This window comes from Cucurbita pepo, chromosome 5 (genome assembly GCF_057944985.1).
Source record: "Cucurbita pepo subsp. pepo isolate OVF chromosome 5, ASM5794498v1, whole genome shotgun sequence".
Lineage (NCBI taxonomy): Eukaryota > Viridiplantae > Streptophyta > Magnoliopsida > Cucurbitales > Cucurbitaceae > Cucurbita > Cucurbita pepo.
This window is the reverse complement of record NC_141802.1, coordinates 18146068-18161903: the sequence shown is the minus strand read 5'-3', so window position 1 is coordinate 18161903 and position 15836 is coordinate 18146068. Positions and strand designations below refer to the sequence as shown.

Sequence of the window (15836 nt, the reverse complement as noted above, 5' to 3'; positions counted from 1 at the left end):
TTTAATATCATGAGACTGATAGCTATATGTAAGTAGGCAAAAACAAACAATATTGACTAGTGGTGGACTTGAATTGTTACAAATGATATCGAAGTTAGATACTTGATGGTGTGCCCGCAAGGATGCTGGGCCCCGCCCAATGGGTAGATTATGAGATCCCATGTTCTTAAAAATCACTAGAGTAAAGGTGATATGGATTAAAGCGAACAATATCTGTTAGCGGTGGACTTGATTTTTTACAAATTTTGTGTGATTTAATGAACGTATTTGTATGGAACAAAAAAAGGAAGCACATGTATAAATGAAAGGAATTCGTTAAGAAAGTATTTAACAGTGAGATAAAATATAAAAAATGAGAAATCGTTAGGTCATGGATTGAAGTACAAACATCTGAATTGGGCATATTAAGTTTGTGTCTAACTGTTGACGATATTGTCGGTTGTAGTTTTGTTTACATCGTTCTTTACAATCTTCTTCACTCTTCTGAATGGATTATTCCTTTGCAAAACGCTTTAGATCTTAATTTAATTTTATTAAGAATTAAAATAAAGGATGTAAATTTATCGTGATAGAAAACTTTCCTAATAAAATCTTCGTAAATTTATCTCTTTCATATTTAATATATCTAATATATTAAATATTAATTTATATACTTTAAATTAAATATATTTATTTCTTTTTTGTATTTAACATATATAATATATAGTTGTATTATGAAATATTAATCTTCCGAACGAATTTAGGTTATTTCTTGAACATAATCCTCCATGAAAATGGTTCAAGATTATACCAATAACCTTAAATTTTTAATATAATTGATAATATTAAATTGCAACTAAAATAATCAAAATTATTATCAAAATTAAATCCGTGGTATAAAATCCAACCCATCCTCTTCGGTCACAATCATTTATATTTTATAAACAATATAAAATACTCTATTATAGCTATAAAAAAAACGTTATAAAAAGTTTAAGACTTTTAATAATATGGGCTGTTATGACGTATGATATATCATTTTTCATAAGCTATTGTATCCATTATTTCTTGTTTTTAAAAGTCGACCAATGAGTTAGATTAGACTTCGGCCTAATTCGAATGTACCAAAGTGGAATGGGGTGCCAAAATTCAATTACAAACAAGAAAGCCACAGCCACCAGCTCCACGAATGGCTGATGATGTTCGGAGAGAATCCATATCACTTTATCTACCCATTCAAACAGTTTGGCCGGTGGACCCATGTCCTATTGCTTTCTCAGCCAGCCCAGCATGTACGTACACGTGTCAGTCACCAGTCCAAACCTGCCCGATAACATTATTCCAATACCTCCAATCCCAATTCACTCATTCCATTACTTCTGAGCCATTCACCACTACCGGATCATATGGTGGCTTTGTAAATGCTAACCGGCAACGACTTCCCAGCCAACGGCCTTGCCGAGGGCGACAACGTGGCCGAGCCAACCCCAAGAGTGCTCATCATATTAGCCTGTGTGCTGGACCGGCTAGTGGCCCGTAACGACCGCATCGTAGATGGCATCACTCACCAGATCGAGGAGTCGAGCAGCTGCGGCACTAGCCATATCGGTAACAGCTTCAACGCCTTCCATGGAGTCCGAGCGCCCGCCATCTCCATATTGAAGTACTTAGAGAGAATCTACAAATACACCAATTGTAGCCCTTCTTGCCTCGTGGTTGGATTCGTTTACATCGATAGGCTAATCCATCGACACCCCAACTCGCTAGTCATCTCCTTGAACGTTCATAGGCTCCTTGTCACGAGCGTCATGGTTGCCTCTAAGATCCTCGACGACGTGTGAGTCTCTAAATTCCAAATTTTAAATTTGTTAAGAATATTTAGCTTTCATTACCGTTTACCATAAATACCACATTTAACTGCAGACATTATAATAATGCGTTTTACGCGAGGGTGGGAGGGGTGAATAAAGTGGAGCTGAACAAGCTCGAGTTAGAGCTGCTTTTTCTATTGGATTTTGGAGTGACGGTTAGCTCTAGGGCTTTCGAAACCTATTGCTTGCACTTGGAGAAAGAGATGTTGTTGAATGGTAATGGCGAGTTGCAGAGGATTGAAAGACCGTTAATGGCTACCAATAGCTTGGACGACGTGTCGGAAATTTCTGTGGACGACACTCTAGCTTCCTCTTCGCCACCTTAGTAATCCACTAATTCAGCTACTTCATTATGTTGTAACGTATATTTTTTCGATTAAACACTCTGAGTTGGAGACAGAAATTACATTTTTAGTATATATAAGATAAGATATGTAACAATTTTGTCGGTATAGATTCATATGAGATTATGAAAAATCTAGCTCATATTATAAATATTAGTATATACTAAGAATGTGGTCGAGATAAATATTTAATTAATTAACTAAATAATATTACAGATACAATATTAATATTTAAAATGAAATATAAAATTTTATAAAAGTCTAGAAAAAGTCGATTGGAGGTTTAATATTTAAAAAATCTATTTATTTTTAATATTATATATTTTAGTTATTATTATTATTATTTTGGTCTAAGATTTCGTATTAAGCAAGCCCAGTATCGGAAAGCCCATAAATGGTACGGAGGAGGTGGCGTTTGCCGGGCTCACCGTGTCCTCTCTCTTCCTCCGCGGGGCGACGGGGAAAAATAGGGAACTAAAAGTCGAAAAATCGAGGCGTTAATAATTCAGGACTTGTATCCACCGTTGACGCAATTTCTTCTGCAATTCTTCCAAATCTCTCTACTGCATCAACAATTCCACTTCGATTCTCCGCATTGAAATTCCCCAGTTCTATCCGCTTCCTTCTGCTCTGCGCCAATTTGCAGGTTGTATTATTGGATATTCGAATCACGAGAAGATTCATAGGCGAGGTCGTCTTTGAGTTCTCCAATGGCTGAAAGTTCTTCCAAAGACGACTTACTCCAGCTGATCAAGCGCCTCGGGGCTTATCTCACTGTCAAGATGTCTGATTTTTTCCCGATCTCTACCCAGAATCTGGTTCTAATCTCTAACCCTGTTTTCTTCTTTTGTTCGTTTTTTGATGGATCTGACCGGCTTTAGGTTGCTGCTACTGGGTTTTTTCACGCTGGATGTTTGATATATTTTGATCACCTAATTTTCTTTCCGGCCTTTTTTTTTTTTTTTTTTTTTTTTTTTTTTTTGTTTTTTTGTGTGTATTCTGTTCTTTTTTCAACGATTACAACGGTTAATACTTTATGTTCTTCGATTCTGTAATTGATATTCAACAATTCACCACGCTGACAAATGATGCGGAAAGACTTCTCTTTCGAATTGGAGCTTTGTGCTACGAGGTCTGTTCGTCATACTTGGCGTAGATTCTATTAGACCTGGCGAAGCTGTTGTATGTTTTACCAGAATAGTTACTATTGTTTTTATTCTGCAGTACTTACGCTTCAAGGATGGTATATTGTGTTCAATTATGAGATTTAGGTCCATGCCAATTGTTAATCCCAAATCTTTGTCCCACACAAAGAATAGGACAGCAATAAAGCATTTGATAGATACCACTTGTTATGGACAAGAGACCTCCACAATGATGTATTATTGTTTATTTTGAGCATACGTTCTCATGGCTTTATTTTAGGTTTTCTCAAAAGACCTTATATCTATGGATATATGTCCCTCACTTATATACTCATGATCTTCTCCTTATTTAGCTAACGTAATATGGGATTTTGGTCACACCCACAATCCTCCCTTCGAACGAAGTACCACCGTGCCTCAACAATCCTCGCTTTAGATAATGTACCACCGAGTCTCTCCTCAAATAGATCATCTATCCATCTAACACTTAAACAGGCAAGCTCCTTCTCACCTCTTTGATGGAGCTTTACCACAGATCTCTACTATGACCATTCGAGATCCATGATTTTTTTGTTGGACTCTCGAGGATTTTACCGTCATGGTTAAGTTAAGGGCATGACTCTGAGACCACTTGTTAGGAACCCTGGAATTATTTCATTGGTTTGATTTGTAGTTGAAGGACTCCTAGTTTCCTAGTTTATGAGAACTAAGGGAGATTGAAACGATGGTGCCTTTCAATTGCTATTAGAATTTTTGAATTATTTTGGTTAAACTTCATACATTCTAAAGTTATTTTAAAGGGGTTCTCGAGCACGTTTTCACTTATCTATTTTTGGAATATTTTAATTGATTTTAACTTATAAAATTGCCAGTTTTTAGTAATGGCATTGACCGATGCATATATAGAAAGTCGGGTCATTGCAGAGTCCTTTGGGAGAAACAGAAAGAAAAAAGGAAAAGAATGTTGAAGATTCTTTTGATCTTCTTAATGGACTCTAGTCTTTGGATCTTTTAGGGACTGAGAAATAGAGCTGTGTTAGGAAATTAGAATTTTTTTTTTTTTTTTTTTTCATTGGGTTCATAATATCCAAAAAATAGATAAACTTAAGGTCTGAGCCAAATCAGTCCTTTTGCTGGTCTAGTTTGTTTCAAATATTGATGGTCCTTTTTGTCTGGGTGTTTGGAAAGTGCTTCAGTTTTTGTGCCTTTTGGTCTTGCTTGGTTCAAATTTAAATAGAAATCAATAGCTCAGTTCATTTTCTGTTTTGGCTTAAATAACGTAAATGTTTATTGTGTTGACCGTTTCTGATTTGTCTGATAGAACATTATGTTGTTTCTCCTTTGATACTAATCAACAAATAAGGGAAAAGGGTAATTTGGTGTCTGACTAAGTCTTGAAATTTTATCAGGATTCACGGTCTGTTGGGGCTATTGCTGGAGTTGCTGTTGCAATAATTTTCACATGGAAGCTGTTGGGATCATCTAATGGACATCAGAGGCGACAACCAAAAAGGCAAACGCCTGCAGCAAGTAGTTCTACTTCTAATGTTGGGTTAAATTCAAGTGAACAATTGATATCTTCTGGAGTTTGTTCATCTTCAGGGGATTTAAGAGCGCGCAACGTTGTTGATGAATTCTTTCAGCCCGTCAAGGTTAGAGCTCAAACTATGGCCTATATCTTCTCATACCTTTTTAATTTTGTTCCATTCATATGACACGTGTTTAAGATTTCCTCTCATACCTTTCCATGTAGCCAACTCTGGGCCAAATAGTGAGGCAAAAATTGAGTGACGGAAGAAAGGTAACCAATATCCACCTTTGTTATTCATCTTTATCTTCTCAGAAGTTTTACCTTGTTATGTGGAATTTTGGTGAAATATCAATATATGAAATTGTATGAAGCTTATATAAGGCAAGAAAGAGTCAGTTTTGGTACTGAAAATGTTCCATCTCTAGGTAACATGTCGTTTGCTTGGAATAATTCTCGAGGAAAACAGTCCAGAGGATCTACAGGTATTTAGCCTTTTCCTCTTAACAAATTTTGTGGTTGAAACTGCTTTTGGGAATATCTAATTTCGTTTACTTTGTTTTGCATCAGAAACAAGCCACTGTGAGGTCCTCAGTGTTGGAAGTACTGTTGGAGATAACAAAATATTGTGATCTTTATCTCATGGAAACAGTGCTGGATGATGAGAGCGAAGTAAGTGCAATGCTTTATGGAATTTTATGATTTTTCTTAATTCCATCATAATATCTTGGTAAACTTATATGATTTCTGATGTTAGCTTTGGTATGATTCGATCGATTATTGTGCTTCACCTTGAAGACAAAATCTCTTCCCGCTCACGTTTACTTTTCTGACATTCTAAGATTTGTATATGTTTTCTCGTGGTTAGGATGTCAGGCTATTTTTTTTCCCCTCCACTCGTGTAAATCAGAGGTTGAAAAATTAATCAAACTGGCCGAACTGGCATAATCAATATTGTTAGAAACCAACTGAATACTCCTTGAACATGGGAACTTAAAAAATCAAACTCACTTTGTTCAAGTGTCCGGTCGTGTATGTGCATTTTGCTCACCAGCCTGCAATGTTGTGCACTACAATTTCTGTACACGCTTACCACACATGCTGCTCCTTGCTAGGCATTCTGCTTTCTGAAACATCCTTTAATTCACTCGCTAAACCTCCTTTGCCGCTTCCTTGCTTACTACGTACTCATGCTATGCACACTGTCTGTTTCATTTCAAGTTGTGAACCGTAGCCCCCTACTACTGCGCGTGCACACATTAAGCAATGCCATTGGCCATCCTAAGTCCACCCCAGTTATTGAATTATGTGTATATAGGCTACTTGCCCATGATCTAGCACACATCAGCGTTGCTAATGCCAACACTCTTGTTCTGTGGTGTTGGTTGGGTGGGGTTGACTGTGTTTCTTCCTGTTTTTGACATTTCATAGAAACATGCTTTCTTAAGACTCATAGGTTCTTGATACGTTATATTTTGTTCTTGTTGTTTCTCTTCTTGCTGATCTCATATGTTATTCGTTTTTATTTTAAGACATAAACTATTTATGCAGAAAAGAGTTCTTTTGGCACTCGAAGATGCAGGGGTTTTCACATCTGATGGTCTAGTCAAAGACAAGGTTCTTAACTGTGCTTGTTTTGATTTTGATAATATTGAAACAATTCTGATTATTTTATTTTCTTATCTGATGGTCTAGTCAAAGGCAAGGTTCGTAAAGTTTAGGCACGTTTGATAGCTATATAGTTTTTTGTTTTTTTATTTTTATTATTTATAAAAATTAATCTTATAAACCCAATTAAGCCAATAAGTTTCTTTGTTTCCCTATCGACTTTGTACAAATGTTTTCAAAACATAAAAAAGTAGTTTTATTTTTTAAATTTGGCTAGGGTTCAAATATTTCCTTGAGAAAGATGTTAAAAAAATGTGGAAAACAATCACAATTTTCAAAAACCAAAAACGGTAGAATTTGTTTAGGTATCTGCAGTTTCCAACCTTAAAACATGTAACAGAAGACAGCTTTTGGTATCTCTGACTCCCTTAACTGGAACTTCTCATAAAGGTAGTTGACTTGGTAATTGCACAAGCTTTGATTAGAAGCAAATCCTCCTTTGAATTGTTTGGTGTTAAAGCCTGGAGAAAAATAGGGGACAACCATACATGGCAATTTCCTTGGCTTTTAATTAATTGAGGATTTTCTGTAGGTTCTCTTCTGTAGCATGGAGAACGGGCGAGCATCTTTTGTGCGTCAACTGGAACCCGATTGGCATATAGATTCCAATCACGATATCATTTCTCAGTTAGCTGTAAGTTAACCATCCATCATGTTAGCAAGTTTTATTGTTCTCTAGCACCTGCAAATGCATGGTGATCACTGATATTTTTCCTTTACTCATCACCAGAGGTTCATCAAATATCAACTTCACGTAGCTCCAATCAAACACGAGCGAGCTGCTTCTAACGTTTACTGCTCTCCATCCTTGGAACAGTTCTTTGGAAACATTTGACTTGAAACCAGTTCAAGAATGGAATTAACTTTCAAATATAGTTTCTCATTTTATTTGGGCCTTGTTGATTGTTATTGCATTTGGTTCTCTTTAGGAACTAAGCAAGCTCAATTTGCACTAGGCCGCCGTTGCTGGTGTTAGATAAGATAGGTGTACCATGCTTTTTTCTTTTTTGTGTTTCTGCAAAGATATTGTGTTGTCTTTGGCAGAGCAACTTTATGTCCCATTAATAGATACCTAGTTTAACTGATGTAATTTATTAGATCTTCTCAGGCATGACAAATGCCATTTGGGTCACCAACTTTATGTCACTTTTCTTGGACAAAACTTGAAAGTGTGGACTTTTCCAACGAAAACTAAGCTGATATAATCTTCATGTTTAAAATGGTGGTATGATCTAAAACATTGAGATTAGGAACCTTATTGTAAATAAGCTTAAGAATCTATGCTTGACGAGATCAATTAATGAGAGACTGAATTGCTTTCTCATAATTTTTAATATGAGTGTTCTAAAATGTTTCTTCCTACTTTACTTGGTAAACTCATAGCCAGCCAGCCAGCCCCGTGGCATTGCCTCCATGATGAACTTTCACTGTTTTAAACATCTATACAGAAGTGTTTCAAGAATTTAGACGTAGAAATTTTCAAATGATTCCACATTTGCACGCACGGACACCTAGAAAAGAAAATATAATAATGAGAAAAATTGATTTGTTATTGCAAGTTTGTGGTTTAATCATTCTGCTAAAGCAAAACCTCAAGCAAAGTGGACTCGTTTAACAAGTCTAAAATGGTTCTATAATGAAGCTGACTCTGTATAAACTGCATATTTGTTGATCATTTTTATAGCATTCATTGCAGCAGGTGAGTCATTGGCCAAGCCCCCTTCAATGGCGTTATTTTCTGCAAGCAAGGTAGATGCCAGATATGATTGCAACTCCAGCAACTGCAATGCCTAGTGACGTAAAGATCTTTACAACAGGGACTCGTTTTTGCTCCGGCATTTCCAAAAGATCCTTGAGCTGCAATTTCCAGAAAAATATACATGGCAGAGTGAGGCTGCATTCGAATCATTACTATAAAGAGGAACGATGGTAGTAGCCCCGTTGAGTTCCTTAAAAATGGGAGAATCTAGCCTACCTTAACAGGCTGCTGCCAATTCTTCTTGATTCCATTTAGGTGACCTTTCCCGACAACCGCAACAACTGAACGATGCTCCTTGGCGACTCTTAGCAACGTAGTGGACATGTACCTGAAACGTGTATAGATAGGGGCAAAAAAATAGTCAAGAATGTGAAAAATGGATGTCGAAAAAATAAAAAAACCTAATGCAAACAATAATGAAGGATATATGATATGAAATCAGAGCACCAGTCATTGAGAAGATAAATGATTTTGATTTGTAAGGTGAGAACTTTTTTAAGAGTTGGACATCCCATGAAGAATCTTCCTGTAATTCCATGAAATACAAATCAAGGGGGAACGCAGTATTCTTTAGTTTATAATGTAACCTGTAACCATGTTTCTTAGTCCAACGAAACAACTCAAGCATGAATGAGAATCATGTCTCTTCTAAGTTTTAGGGATTGTTTGACAATTTGTTGAATAGAACAAATTTTAAGAATTGTAATAGGAGGCCTTGGCATAAAAGTCGCTAACATCATAATTTCCATAGTGAAAACAACTTGATATATTCTTAAAAAATGGTAATTCATGAGAAAGAAACGAAGGAAACTAAAGAAAAAGTGCCTTTATACATGTCACCCAAACATGTAACTAGTTGAATTTCTATGCACAAAAAGAAAAAGACTTCTTCATTCAGAGAAAATGTTTTTCTAAAAATCTACTTAATTTATTCCTGTTTGAATTTAGAAAACCCATTGAATCCATAATCAATAAAGCAGAATTTTGAAAAAGGAAAAGGGTAATCAGCATCAAACAGAACAAAGGTAAATGTACAAACTGATCTCGCTCATGCACAAGAGTGTCCATCAATGTGGGAAATTCCTTGCTCATCTCTTGAATTATGAGTGTGAGCATGTCAACATCGTCCATATCCTTCAACTGAAGACAAAAGTACGGTTTGTTTTGGAATCAGTTTCTAAATGCCTCACAATTAAAAAGAGAAATAGAGGAGAATGGGCACTTGTGAGGAAAAAGAGAGAGAGATGGTATATGAAATGATACCATTTTGGTTAGTTCCTCAGGGCCTGGCAAAAAGAAAGCTTGAAAAACGAAGGAGTAAAGCAATTTTATCTTATGCCAAAGTGGCATTTTCGCCCACGCCCTCCTTATTGTAATCTGTTGCGTAAACGTCAAAATATTACTGATCATTCGGGTATATAAAAATAACAAACTGAAAGTCACCTCGTTGAAGAATATGAGATAAGGATATAAATCGAAATAACCAGAAAGAAAAGGTAAGGAGACAAGTCCTGCTTAAAAACTAACAGAGGAAAAATGCAATAGGAATAGAATGTCATCTAATCGTAAAACTGCACATTTGGCAAATGATTATCCGTTCAAACAAAAGCAGGACCAACCAAAGCACACAAAGAGGATGGACAATAAGATGGAAATGATGGATGCAACGGCCAACACAATATAAAACACCCCTTTAAAGCGAACATTATACGATAATTAAAGCCCTTAAATGTGCTTTGAGGCTTGAGAAGACCAGGAATTGACTTAAGAACAGACTATTACTCTCAAAGAAGCAGATTAGTTGGGACAATCAAATTGACTTTTGAAACAAATGTAAAAGAACAATAAAGATGATTAAAAGGGATAATTTATTCAAGAAATCCCATCACCAAGAAGATCATACCTGTACTGGACGATCACCAAGAAGGACCTTACCACCATACTTCATTGCTTCTTCATAGGCTACACGAAACTCAGAACCAGGAAAAACTTCAAGTTTGTTGGCTACCTAAGATAAAAGCAAGACGTATAATTCGAATAAGACACAATCTTTCAATTGAATTGTAAAACAAATGAAGTGTAAAATATATAGAACATAAAGAAATAACATGCCTTGGCAAGAAACCAACTGTAGAGAATACCAAAGATGTTATGCTTTTTCTTCCACATTTCAACCATTTCTCCCATAGTTGGAACCTGGTGAACTAAAGGTCAGGAAGAGCAAAAATTGAGAGCTAAACAAGAAGCCTACGCATGCTGTACACCAGCAAATTTGTATAATCGATGTTATTAAGTAACCAGTGTGATTATTCAAGACTCATGTTCAGAACCCTAAACCAACAAGCTATTCGATTGAATTAGAAATAATCGCCACAATCAAATTACAACCGTACCTTCAAATTCTGAGGTGTGAGAACAGCCACTCGGCTCGAGCATAATTCCAAGAAGACAACCTGCATATGCCAAGCATTCAATGAACAAACACGAAAGCAAATGCAACATGTAAAAACGCCTTTCGAAAGCGGGCTGCTAACCTGCAGAATCACCCATCTTTCAATCTAGTATAACTGAGTTTCAAAAAAAAGAGGAAGCACCTGAGGTTTCAAATAACTGATTACAGCTTGAACTTCTCTGCACGATTCCTGCACCCATACAAGTGATCTAATTCATCTCTAACTCGAGTACTCCAATCAATCTTGTCAGCTAACAACAAACAAAATTCCGAAAGGGGTCTAGCAATCTCACACCAATCCATATTTTCCTTCTCACACCCTCCAAATTACAAAATGAAAATGCAACAAATACAAGCCAATTAATCACAATCGAAAATCAAAAGGTTACTTGAGAAACGTGTGCTGTTCCAACAAGGTAGACATCACAAATGCCACCCTCATCAGCGGTCTCGCAAGTCAATACCACCACGCTTCTAGAAAGCTCCTCCGGAAGGACTCTACTCTGCTCCGTCAAACCCTCTTCGGCCTCGGGCAAAATCACAGAGGCTGCCTCGGGCAAAATCACAGAGGCTGCCTCGTCATTAATCTGTTCATCGGTAGTACTAACAATACTCTGAACCAAACTCTCCAAATCGGGATTCTCGATGTGGACAAAATCTTCCACAGCAGGGGAATCAGATTCCGGAGGAACCGGGTCCATCGCCTGGGGCAGACGGGGAGGCCGACGGGGAGGGTCAGAAATTTTGGACAAGAAAAATCCGAATCTGAGTGGAGTTGAAAAATGCCGGTGGGTTTTGAGGGCTAGGGCATGATTAGGACGGCGGAGATGAGGTTTGACGGTGGCGGGTTCATAGAACCATCGTGACTCGAACGAGTTGAGCTGAGTTACAAAACGAGTCAATCGATTCATATACCTCGGCCACCTAGTCTTACCCGCACTTCAAGATTCAATATATATACAATTAAATGCCAAAACATTTTTCGTGTGTCAAATCACGCGTGTCACGTTCTGATTGGTTGTCCAACGCAATTATTTTGCCACGAATCAGCCGTAAAAAACAATTAATATATTTTTATTTTGGACAATCAGTTTTTCAATTTGGAATTAATTAGTAATGGAATTTCCAATTTTATTTTTAATAATTCCAAATTGATATTAATTGTATAATAAAGAACAAAAAAAGTATATTTTATTTAATTATAATTTGGGGTCAATTATATACATAAATAAATAAATAAAATTGAATTATTTTCGAGTCATAATACATGGAAAGTCACAATATTAGGAGACAAGTAATAATACCTAAGGAACAATATGACCACATTTAATATAGTATGCAATTAATGTTTTTTTTTTCTAAAATGTTCGACATTTTTATTAATATCTAAAATATTTTCCTCATTTCTCGCATTTAATTTTATTGTTGATAACCATTTTAATTGTTTTGAGATAATTCAATAACTATTTAATTTTATGATTTTTTTATAATTATATTAGATTTCAAAATAATACATTCCATAATTCTTCAAACACAATTTAATTTTTAAAATATTAGTAAAAAGTAAATAACATGCTAAATTTTTATATTAATTTGGTCCCTAGACAACTATCAATAATCTCAATACAGCTTGGAAACATAATTATTAAAAATTATGAGTTTAATTACTATAATTTAATATTGATAAAAAAATTAGTTGAAAAATTAAAAGAAATAATAAATTTTATTAGATATTAACAATAATCCTTACAATGGAGGAAATAAATAAAAATTATAAATTACAAATTATTGCAAAAACTTGAGAATTAAATAGAAGGACGTCACGATACAGCGAGAGTGACACCAAGAAAGCCTGCAACGAGGACACGATCCTTGACCTGAATCTTACATGAATTATCGATCTCTGCCATGCTTCGTTGAGAAATCATTCAGTCCAAAATGGAAAATAGATTATAAAAAAAACTCAGATTCAATTAGCAATTTCAAGCAATGGATCATATTGATGAACAAAATGCAAGTGTGAAGTAATGGGATTCGAAGAGGTTAGCTCCTAAAGTGAAAATGTCTGAGGTGTTTCCACGATTGAATGGGATTGAGGCTAACCATCAATCAGGATGGCCACATTACTGATATTGCGTCCGAGCCATTATGCCAAGAGGAACTGAAAAAATCCCCCAGAATTGGTAATGGACGCATTGTGCTGACCCCTAAAAACTCCATGCCTATATATCAAACAAAATGCTAATCTAAATTAAATCAAACAAAGAAGCTCAGTGGAAGGAGAAGTCGTTTAATATACAGGCTCACGGAATAACTCGATCAAAAGTTATGGCCACTGCCCACAACACGTCCAAGTGTTTAAAATCATCATTGCTTCTTCTTCAGTAGAATCAACTATACGTCTAATGGAAGCATATGAATACTACAAGAATGAATGGCCTATCACAAACATTCAAACGAATCTACACAAAATCATATAAAACAGGCTTCAGTGTGTGTAACAGTCAGATCATTGATAAACTCACTGAAATCCGCTAAGATTATTTGAAATATCATCATAAGCCCGTATAATCGAACACGAAATTAAAAAATTATCAAACAAAACTACGATTCTACCAAATTCATGAGAGTGCTCAGACAGCCAAGGGTATATTAATCAGATCCCAGGAATTGACCCAGATCAGAAACTCTAGTCCACGAAAATTGCATCATCACAGCACCACGGCGCAGATAAAAAATATGAAAAGAAAACGAGCATCGAAGTTGAAGGAGAAAGAACAAAGGTTTGAAAACTACGCAGAATGAGAAAGTAAGATATGCACTAAGACCTTCGGTTTGAATGGAAACTCGAACTGCAGTGGGGAAAAGAACAATGGAGAAATCGACGATGTGATGAACATGGTTCAATGGTGAATTTATAGGCCATCGACTAAGAAATTAGGGTTTCCCGTATCGGCAAGTTTAGGGTTTTTCTTGATTTCATCGGCGCAGCACTGGGCTGGGCCTCAACATAAGTAATTTAGCCCATTAAAAGAGGCCCATGGACTCAAACTTCGAGCTGGGCTGGGCCTCAACAATTGTAATTTAGCCCATTAAAATAGGCCCATGGACTCAAACTTCGAACTAGGCTGGGCCTCAACATTAGTAATTTAGCCCATTAAAAGAGGCCCATGGACTCAAACTTCGAGCTGGGCTGAGCCTCAACATTAGTAATTTAGCCCATTAAAATAGGCTCATGGACTCAAACTTCGAGCTGGGCTGGGCCTCAACATTAGTAATTTAGCCCATTAAAAGAGGCTCATGGATTCCAACTTCGAGCTGGGCTGGGCCTCAACATTAGTAATTTAGCCCATTAAAAGAGGCCCACGGACTCAAATTTGGAGTTGGGTTTGTCGGGTTGTTTAGTTATTTAAAAAATTCTTTAAATGACGTTAAATGATTAATAACTAAAATATCATAAAACGCAAATATCAAACGTCTTCTCAATCACAACACATTTCTAACATCAATCGCAAAAGTCAAAGTTTCTTAATATTTATAATAATCTTAAAAGCATAATTGAGCTGTAGCTTTTATTTTCAAGTTGATCGGGTTTCCGGTAAAAACCATGAACCGACCTGAATTTTTTAATTTTTAAAAAATGCAGTCCAACCAAACCAAAAAAAAATCTAACACAACTAATCTTTATAATTTGGGTTGGTTAGTCGATTAGTCATATTCTCAAATCATATAACACCTCTATTCAAAATTTCAAACATGGGTAGAAATTTAAACCTATTAATTTTAATGAAACCTTCGTGGTCCAGTGTATCATATTTAAATAAATTAGTTGCGTAAAGAAAAAGGGTAAGTACGCGCTCTATAACTAACAAGCACAAAAAACGCGTCTCAGAGTTATAGATGGGTCACTACGTCTTTCTTTTCGACTCCTAAAAATCGATATTTTCCCTCCCTATAAGGTGGAAGGGAGCATCAAACCTAATCGAATCTATGAAAATAGTTGATAATTATTAAAATTGTTCGAGACATTTTCATTTTAACTGTGGATAAGATTGTTGAAAGCACATGTCGAACAAACACACGCGATGTTTGGTCTATAGAGGAATTGACAAGGTTGCAAGATGAGTGGTTAATGTTGGGACCCAAATTGAGTAATATAATTGAGTGACAAATTAAAAGCTTACATTATTTATTTTCCTCTCCCTAATATTTGATTGGCTCTTGTTTATTCTCAATTTATTTTTTTAAACATATAAAATTATTTTTTCTTAATTATTTGTGTACTTTATGATAAAATGAATGGGATGCATTGAATTTGAAGCTCTAATAATACTACCATCATCATTGAATTTATTCCTATTAAATATTTGAATCTATAACATTTCACTTAATATTTAAAATAAGTCTATGATTTTGACTTAATATTTAAAATAATTGAGGTGACAATAATAAAACATGGAGTAATCAAACAGACAAAGATCTCTACTAATTTGAAAATATCGGGCATGATTAGAGTTATACTATTATCTATGCATAATACTATTAAGATTAAAAGACGAGATCACGCCCACTGCTAGTAGATATTGTATGCGTTGACTCGTTACATTTCATCGTCAATCTCATAGTTTTAAACCGCATCTACTAGGGAGAGGTTTCTACACCCTTATAAGCAATGTTTCGTTTCTCTCTCCAACTGATGTGGAATCTCACGATCCACCCGTTGAGGCCCAACATCCTCATTGGTATACTGCCTGGTATTTAGCTCTAATACAATTTGTAATAGCCCAAACTCACCGCTAGTGAATATTGCCCGTCCGTTACGTATCTCCGTCACCCTTGGGTCCAGCGTCTCGCTGGCACACCATTCGATGTTTAGCTCTGATATCATTTGTAACCGCCCAAACCCGCCGCTAGTGGATATTATCCATTTTGGCCCATTAAGTATTGCTGTCAGTCTCACAATTTTCTAATGCAGGGAGAGATATTCACACCCTTATAAGAAATGTTTCATTCCCCTCTCTAACGGATGTGAGACACAACTAGTCAATATGAAAAGTCGATGGTCCTAGGGATCTTGAAGCAAATTAGAA

The 15836-nt window shown here is 35.9% G+C and overlaps 3 protein-coding genes and 4 non-coding genes across 9 annotated transcripts; 2 read left to right on the top strand and 5 right to left on the bottom strand.

Annotated features, from left to right (window-relative positions):
• The first annotated feature begins 1335 nt into the window (after positions 1-1335).
• Positions 1336-2291, top strand: LOC111795759 (cyclin-U1-1-like). The gene is made up of 2 exons (XM_023678329.2): positions 1336-1816; positions 1903-2291. The coding sequence occupies exons 1-2, from the start codon at positions 1401-1403 to the stop codon at positions 2174-2176; spliced, it is 690 nt and encodes a 229-aa protein (XP_023534097.1). The 5' UTR covers positions 1336-1400; the 3' UTR covers positions 2177-2291.
• Positions 2292-2574: 283 nt separating this feature from the next.
• On the top strand, positions 2575-7667 carry LOC111795179 (ubiquitin-conjugating enzyme E2 enzyme activator PEX22). 3 transcript variants are annotated; one of them, XM_087123942.1, is made up of 9 exons: positions 2575-3012; positions 3693-3834; positions 4749-4991; positions 5093-5140; positions 5296-5352; positions 5438-5539; positions 6419-6484; positions 7068-7169; positions 7266-7667. In XM_087123942.1, exons 2-9 carry the CDS (start codon positions 3703-3705, stop codon positions 7368-7370), a joined length of 855 nt encoding a protein of 284 aa, XP_086980068.1. In that variant the 5' UTR covers positions 2575-3012; positions 3693-3702; the 3' UTR covers positions 7371-7667. The 3 variants fall into 3 exon arrangements, with proteins under 3 accessions (XP_086980068.1, XP_023533231.1, XP_023533232.1); XM_023677463.2 differs by lacking the exon at positions 3693-3834 and having other exon boundaries at positions 2577-3012; XM_023677464.2 differs by lacking the exons at positions 2575-3012; positions 3693-3834 and adding an exon at positions 3172-3326.
• Positions 7668-8064: 397 nt separating this feature from the next.
• On the bottom strand, positions 8065-11681 carry LOC111795178 (uncharacterized). Its single transcript, XM_087123941.1, has 9 exons — positions 11136-11681; positions 10889-10936; positions 10688-10747; positions 10403-10490; positions 10198-10298; positions 9558-9671; positions 9334-9434; positions 8511-8622; positions 8065-8392 (listed from the first exon to the last, which is right to left on the bottom strand). Exons 1-9 carry the CDS (start codon positions 11655-11657, stop codon positions 8267-8269), a joined length of 1272 nt encoding a protein of 423 aa, XP_086980067.1. The 5' UTR covers positions 11658-11681; the 3' UTR covers positions 8065-8266.
• A 1124-nt stretch (positions 11682-12805) lies between these two features.
• On the bottom strand, positions 12806-12931 carry LOC111796296 (small nucleolar RNA snoR80). Its single transcript, XR_002815341.1, has one exon. It is a non-coding gene; the product is annotated as a small nucleolar RNA snoR80 (small nucleolar RNA).
• Positions 12932-13011: 80 nt separating this feature from the next.
• On the bottom strand, positions 13012-13123 carry LOC111796289 (small nucleolar RNA Z152/R70/R12). Its single transcript, XR_002815334.2, has one exon. It is a non-coding gene; the product is annotated as a small nucleolar RNA Z152/R70/R12 (small nucleolar RNA).
• A 106-nt stretch (positions 13124-13229) lies between these two features.
• Positions 13230-13311, bottom strand: LOC111796288 (small nucleolar RNA R11/Z151). Its single transcript, XR_002815333.1, has one exon. It is a non-coding gene; the product is annotated as a small nucleolar RNA R11/Z151 (small nucleolar RNA).
• Positions 13312-13371: 60 nt separating this feature from the next.
• Positions 13372-13469, bottom strand: LOC111796285 (small nucleolar RNA Z157/R69/R10). The gene has a single exon (XR_002815330.2). It is a non-coding gene; the product is annotated as a small nucleolar RNA Z157/R69/R10 (small nucleolar RNA).
• Positions 13470-15836: the final 2367 nt, after the last annotated feature.

Coding starts and splice junctions, on each gene's coding strand:
- LOC111795759 (XM_023678329.2), top strand. CDS start 1,401: ATGCTAACCGGCAACGACTTCCCAGCCAACGGCCTTGCCGAGGGCGAC. Junction 1,817..1,902: donor TCTAAGATCCTCGACGACGT/GTGAGTCTCTAA, acceptor ATTTAACTGCAG/ACATTATAATAATGCGTTTT.
- LOC111795179 (XM_087123942.1), top strand. CDS start 3,703: ATGGGATTTTGGTCACACCCACAATCCTCCCTTCGAACGAAGTACCAC. Junction 4,992..5,092: donor AATTCTTTCAGCCCGTCAAG/GTTAGAGCTCAA, acceptor CTTTCCATGTAG/CCAACTCTGGGCCAAATAGT. Junction 5,353..5,437: donor ACAGTCCAGAGGATCTACAG/GTATTTAGCCTT, acceptor GTTTTGCATCAG/AAACAAGCCACTGTGAGGTC.
- LOC111795178 (XM_087123941.1), bottom strand. CDS start 11,657: ATGAATCGATTGACTCGTTTTGTAACTCAGCTCAACTCGTTCGAGTCA. Junction 10,299..10,402: donor TTGGTTTCTTGCCAAGGCAT/GTTATTTCTTTA, acceptor TATCTTAGGTAG/CCAACAAACTTGAAGTTTTT. Junction 9,435..9,557: donor CTGAGGAACTAACCAAAATG/GTATCATTTCAT, acceptor TTTTGTCTTCAG/TTGAAGGATATGGACGATGT.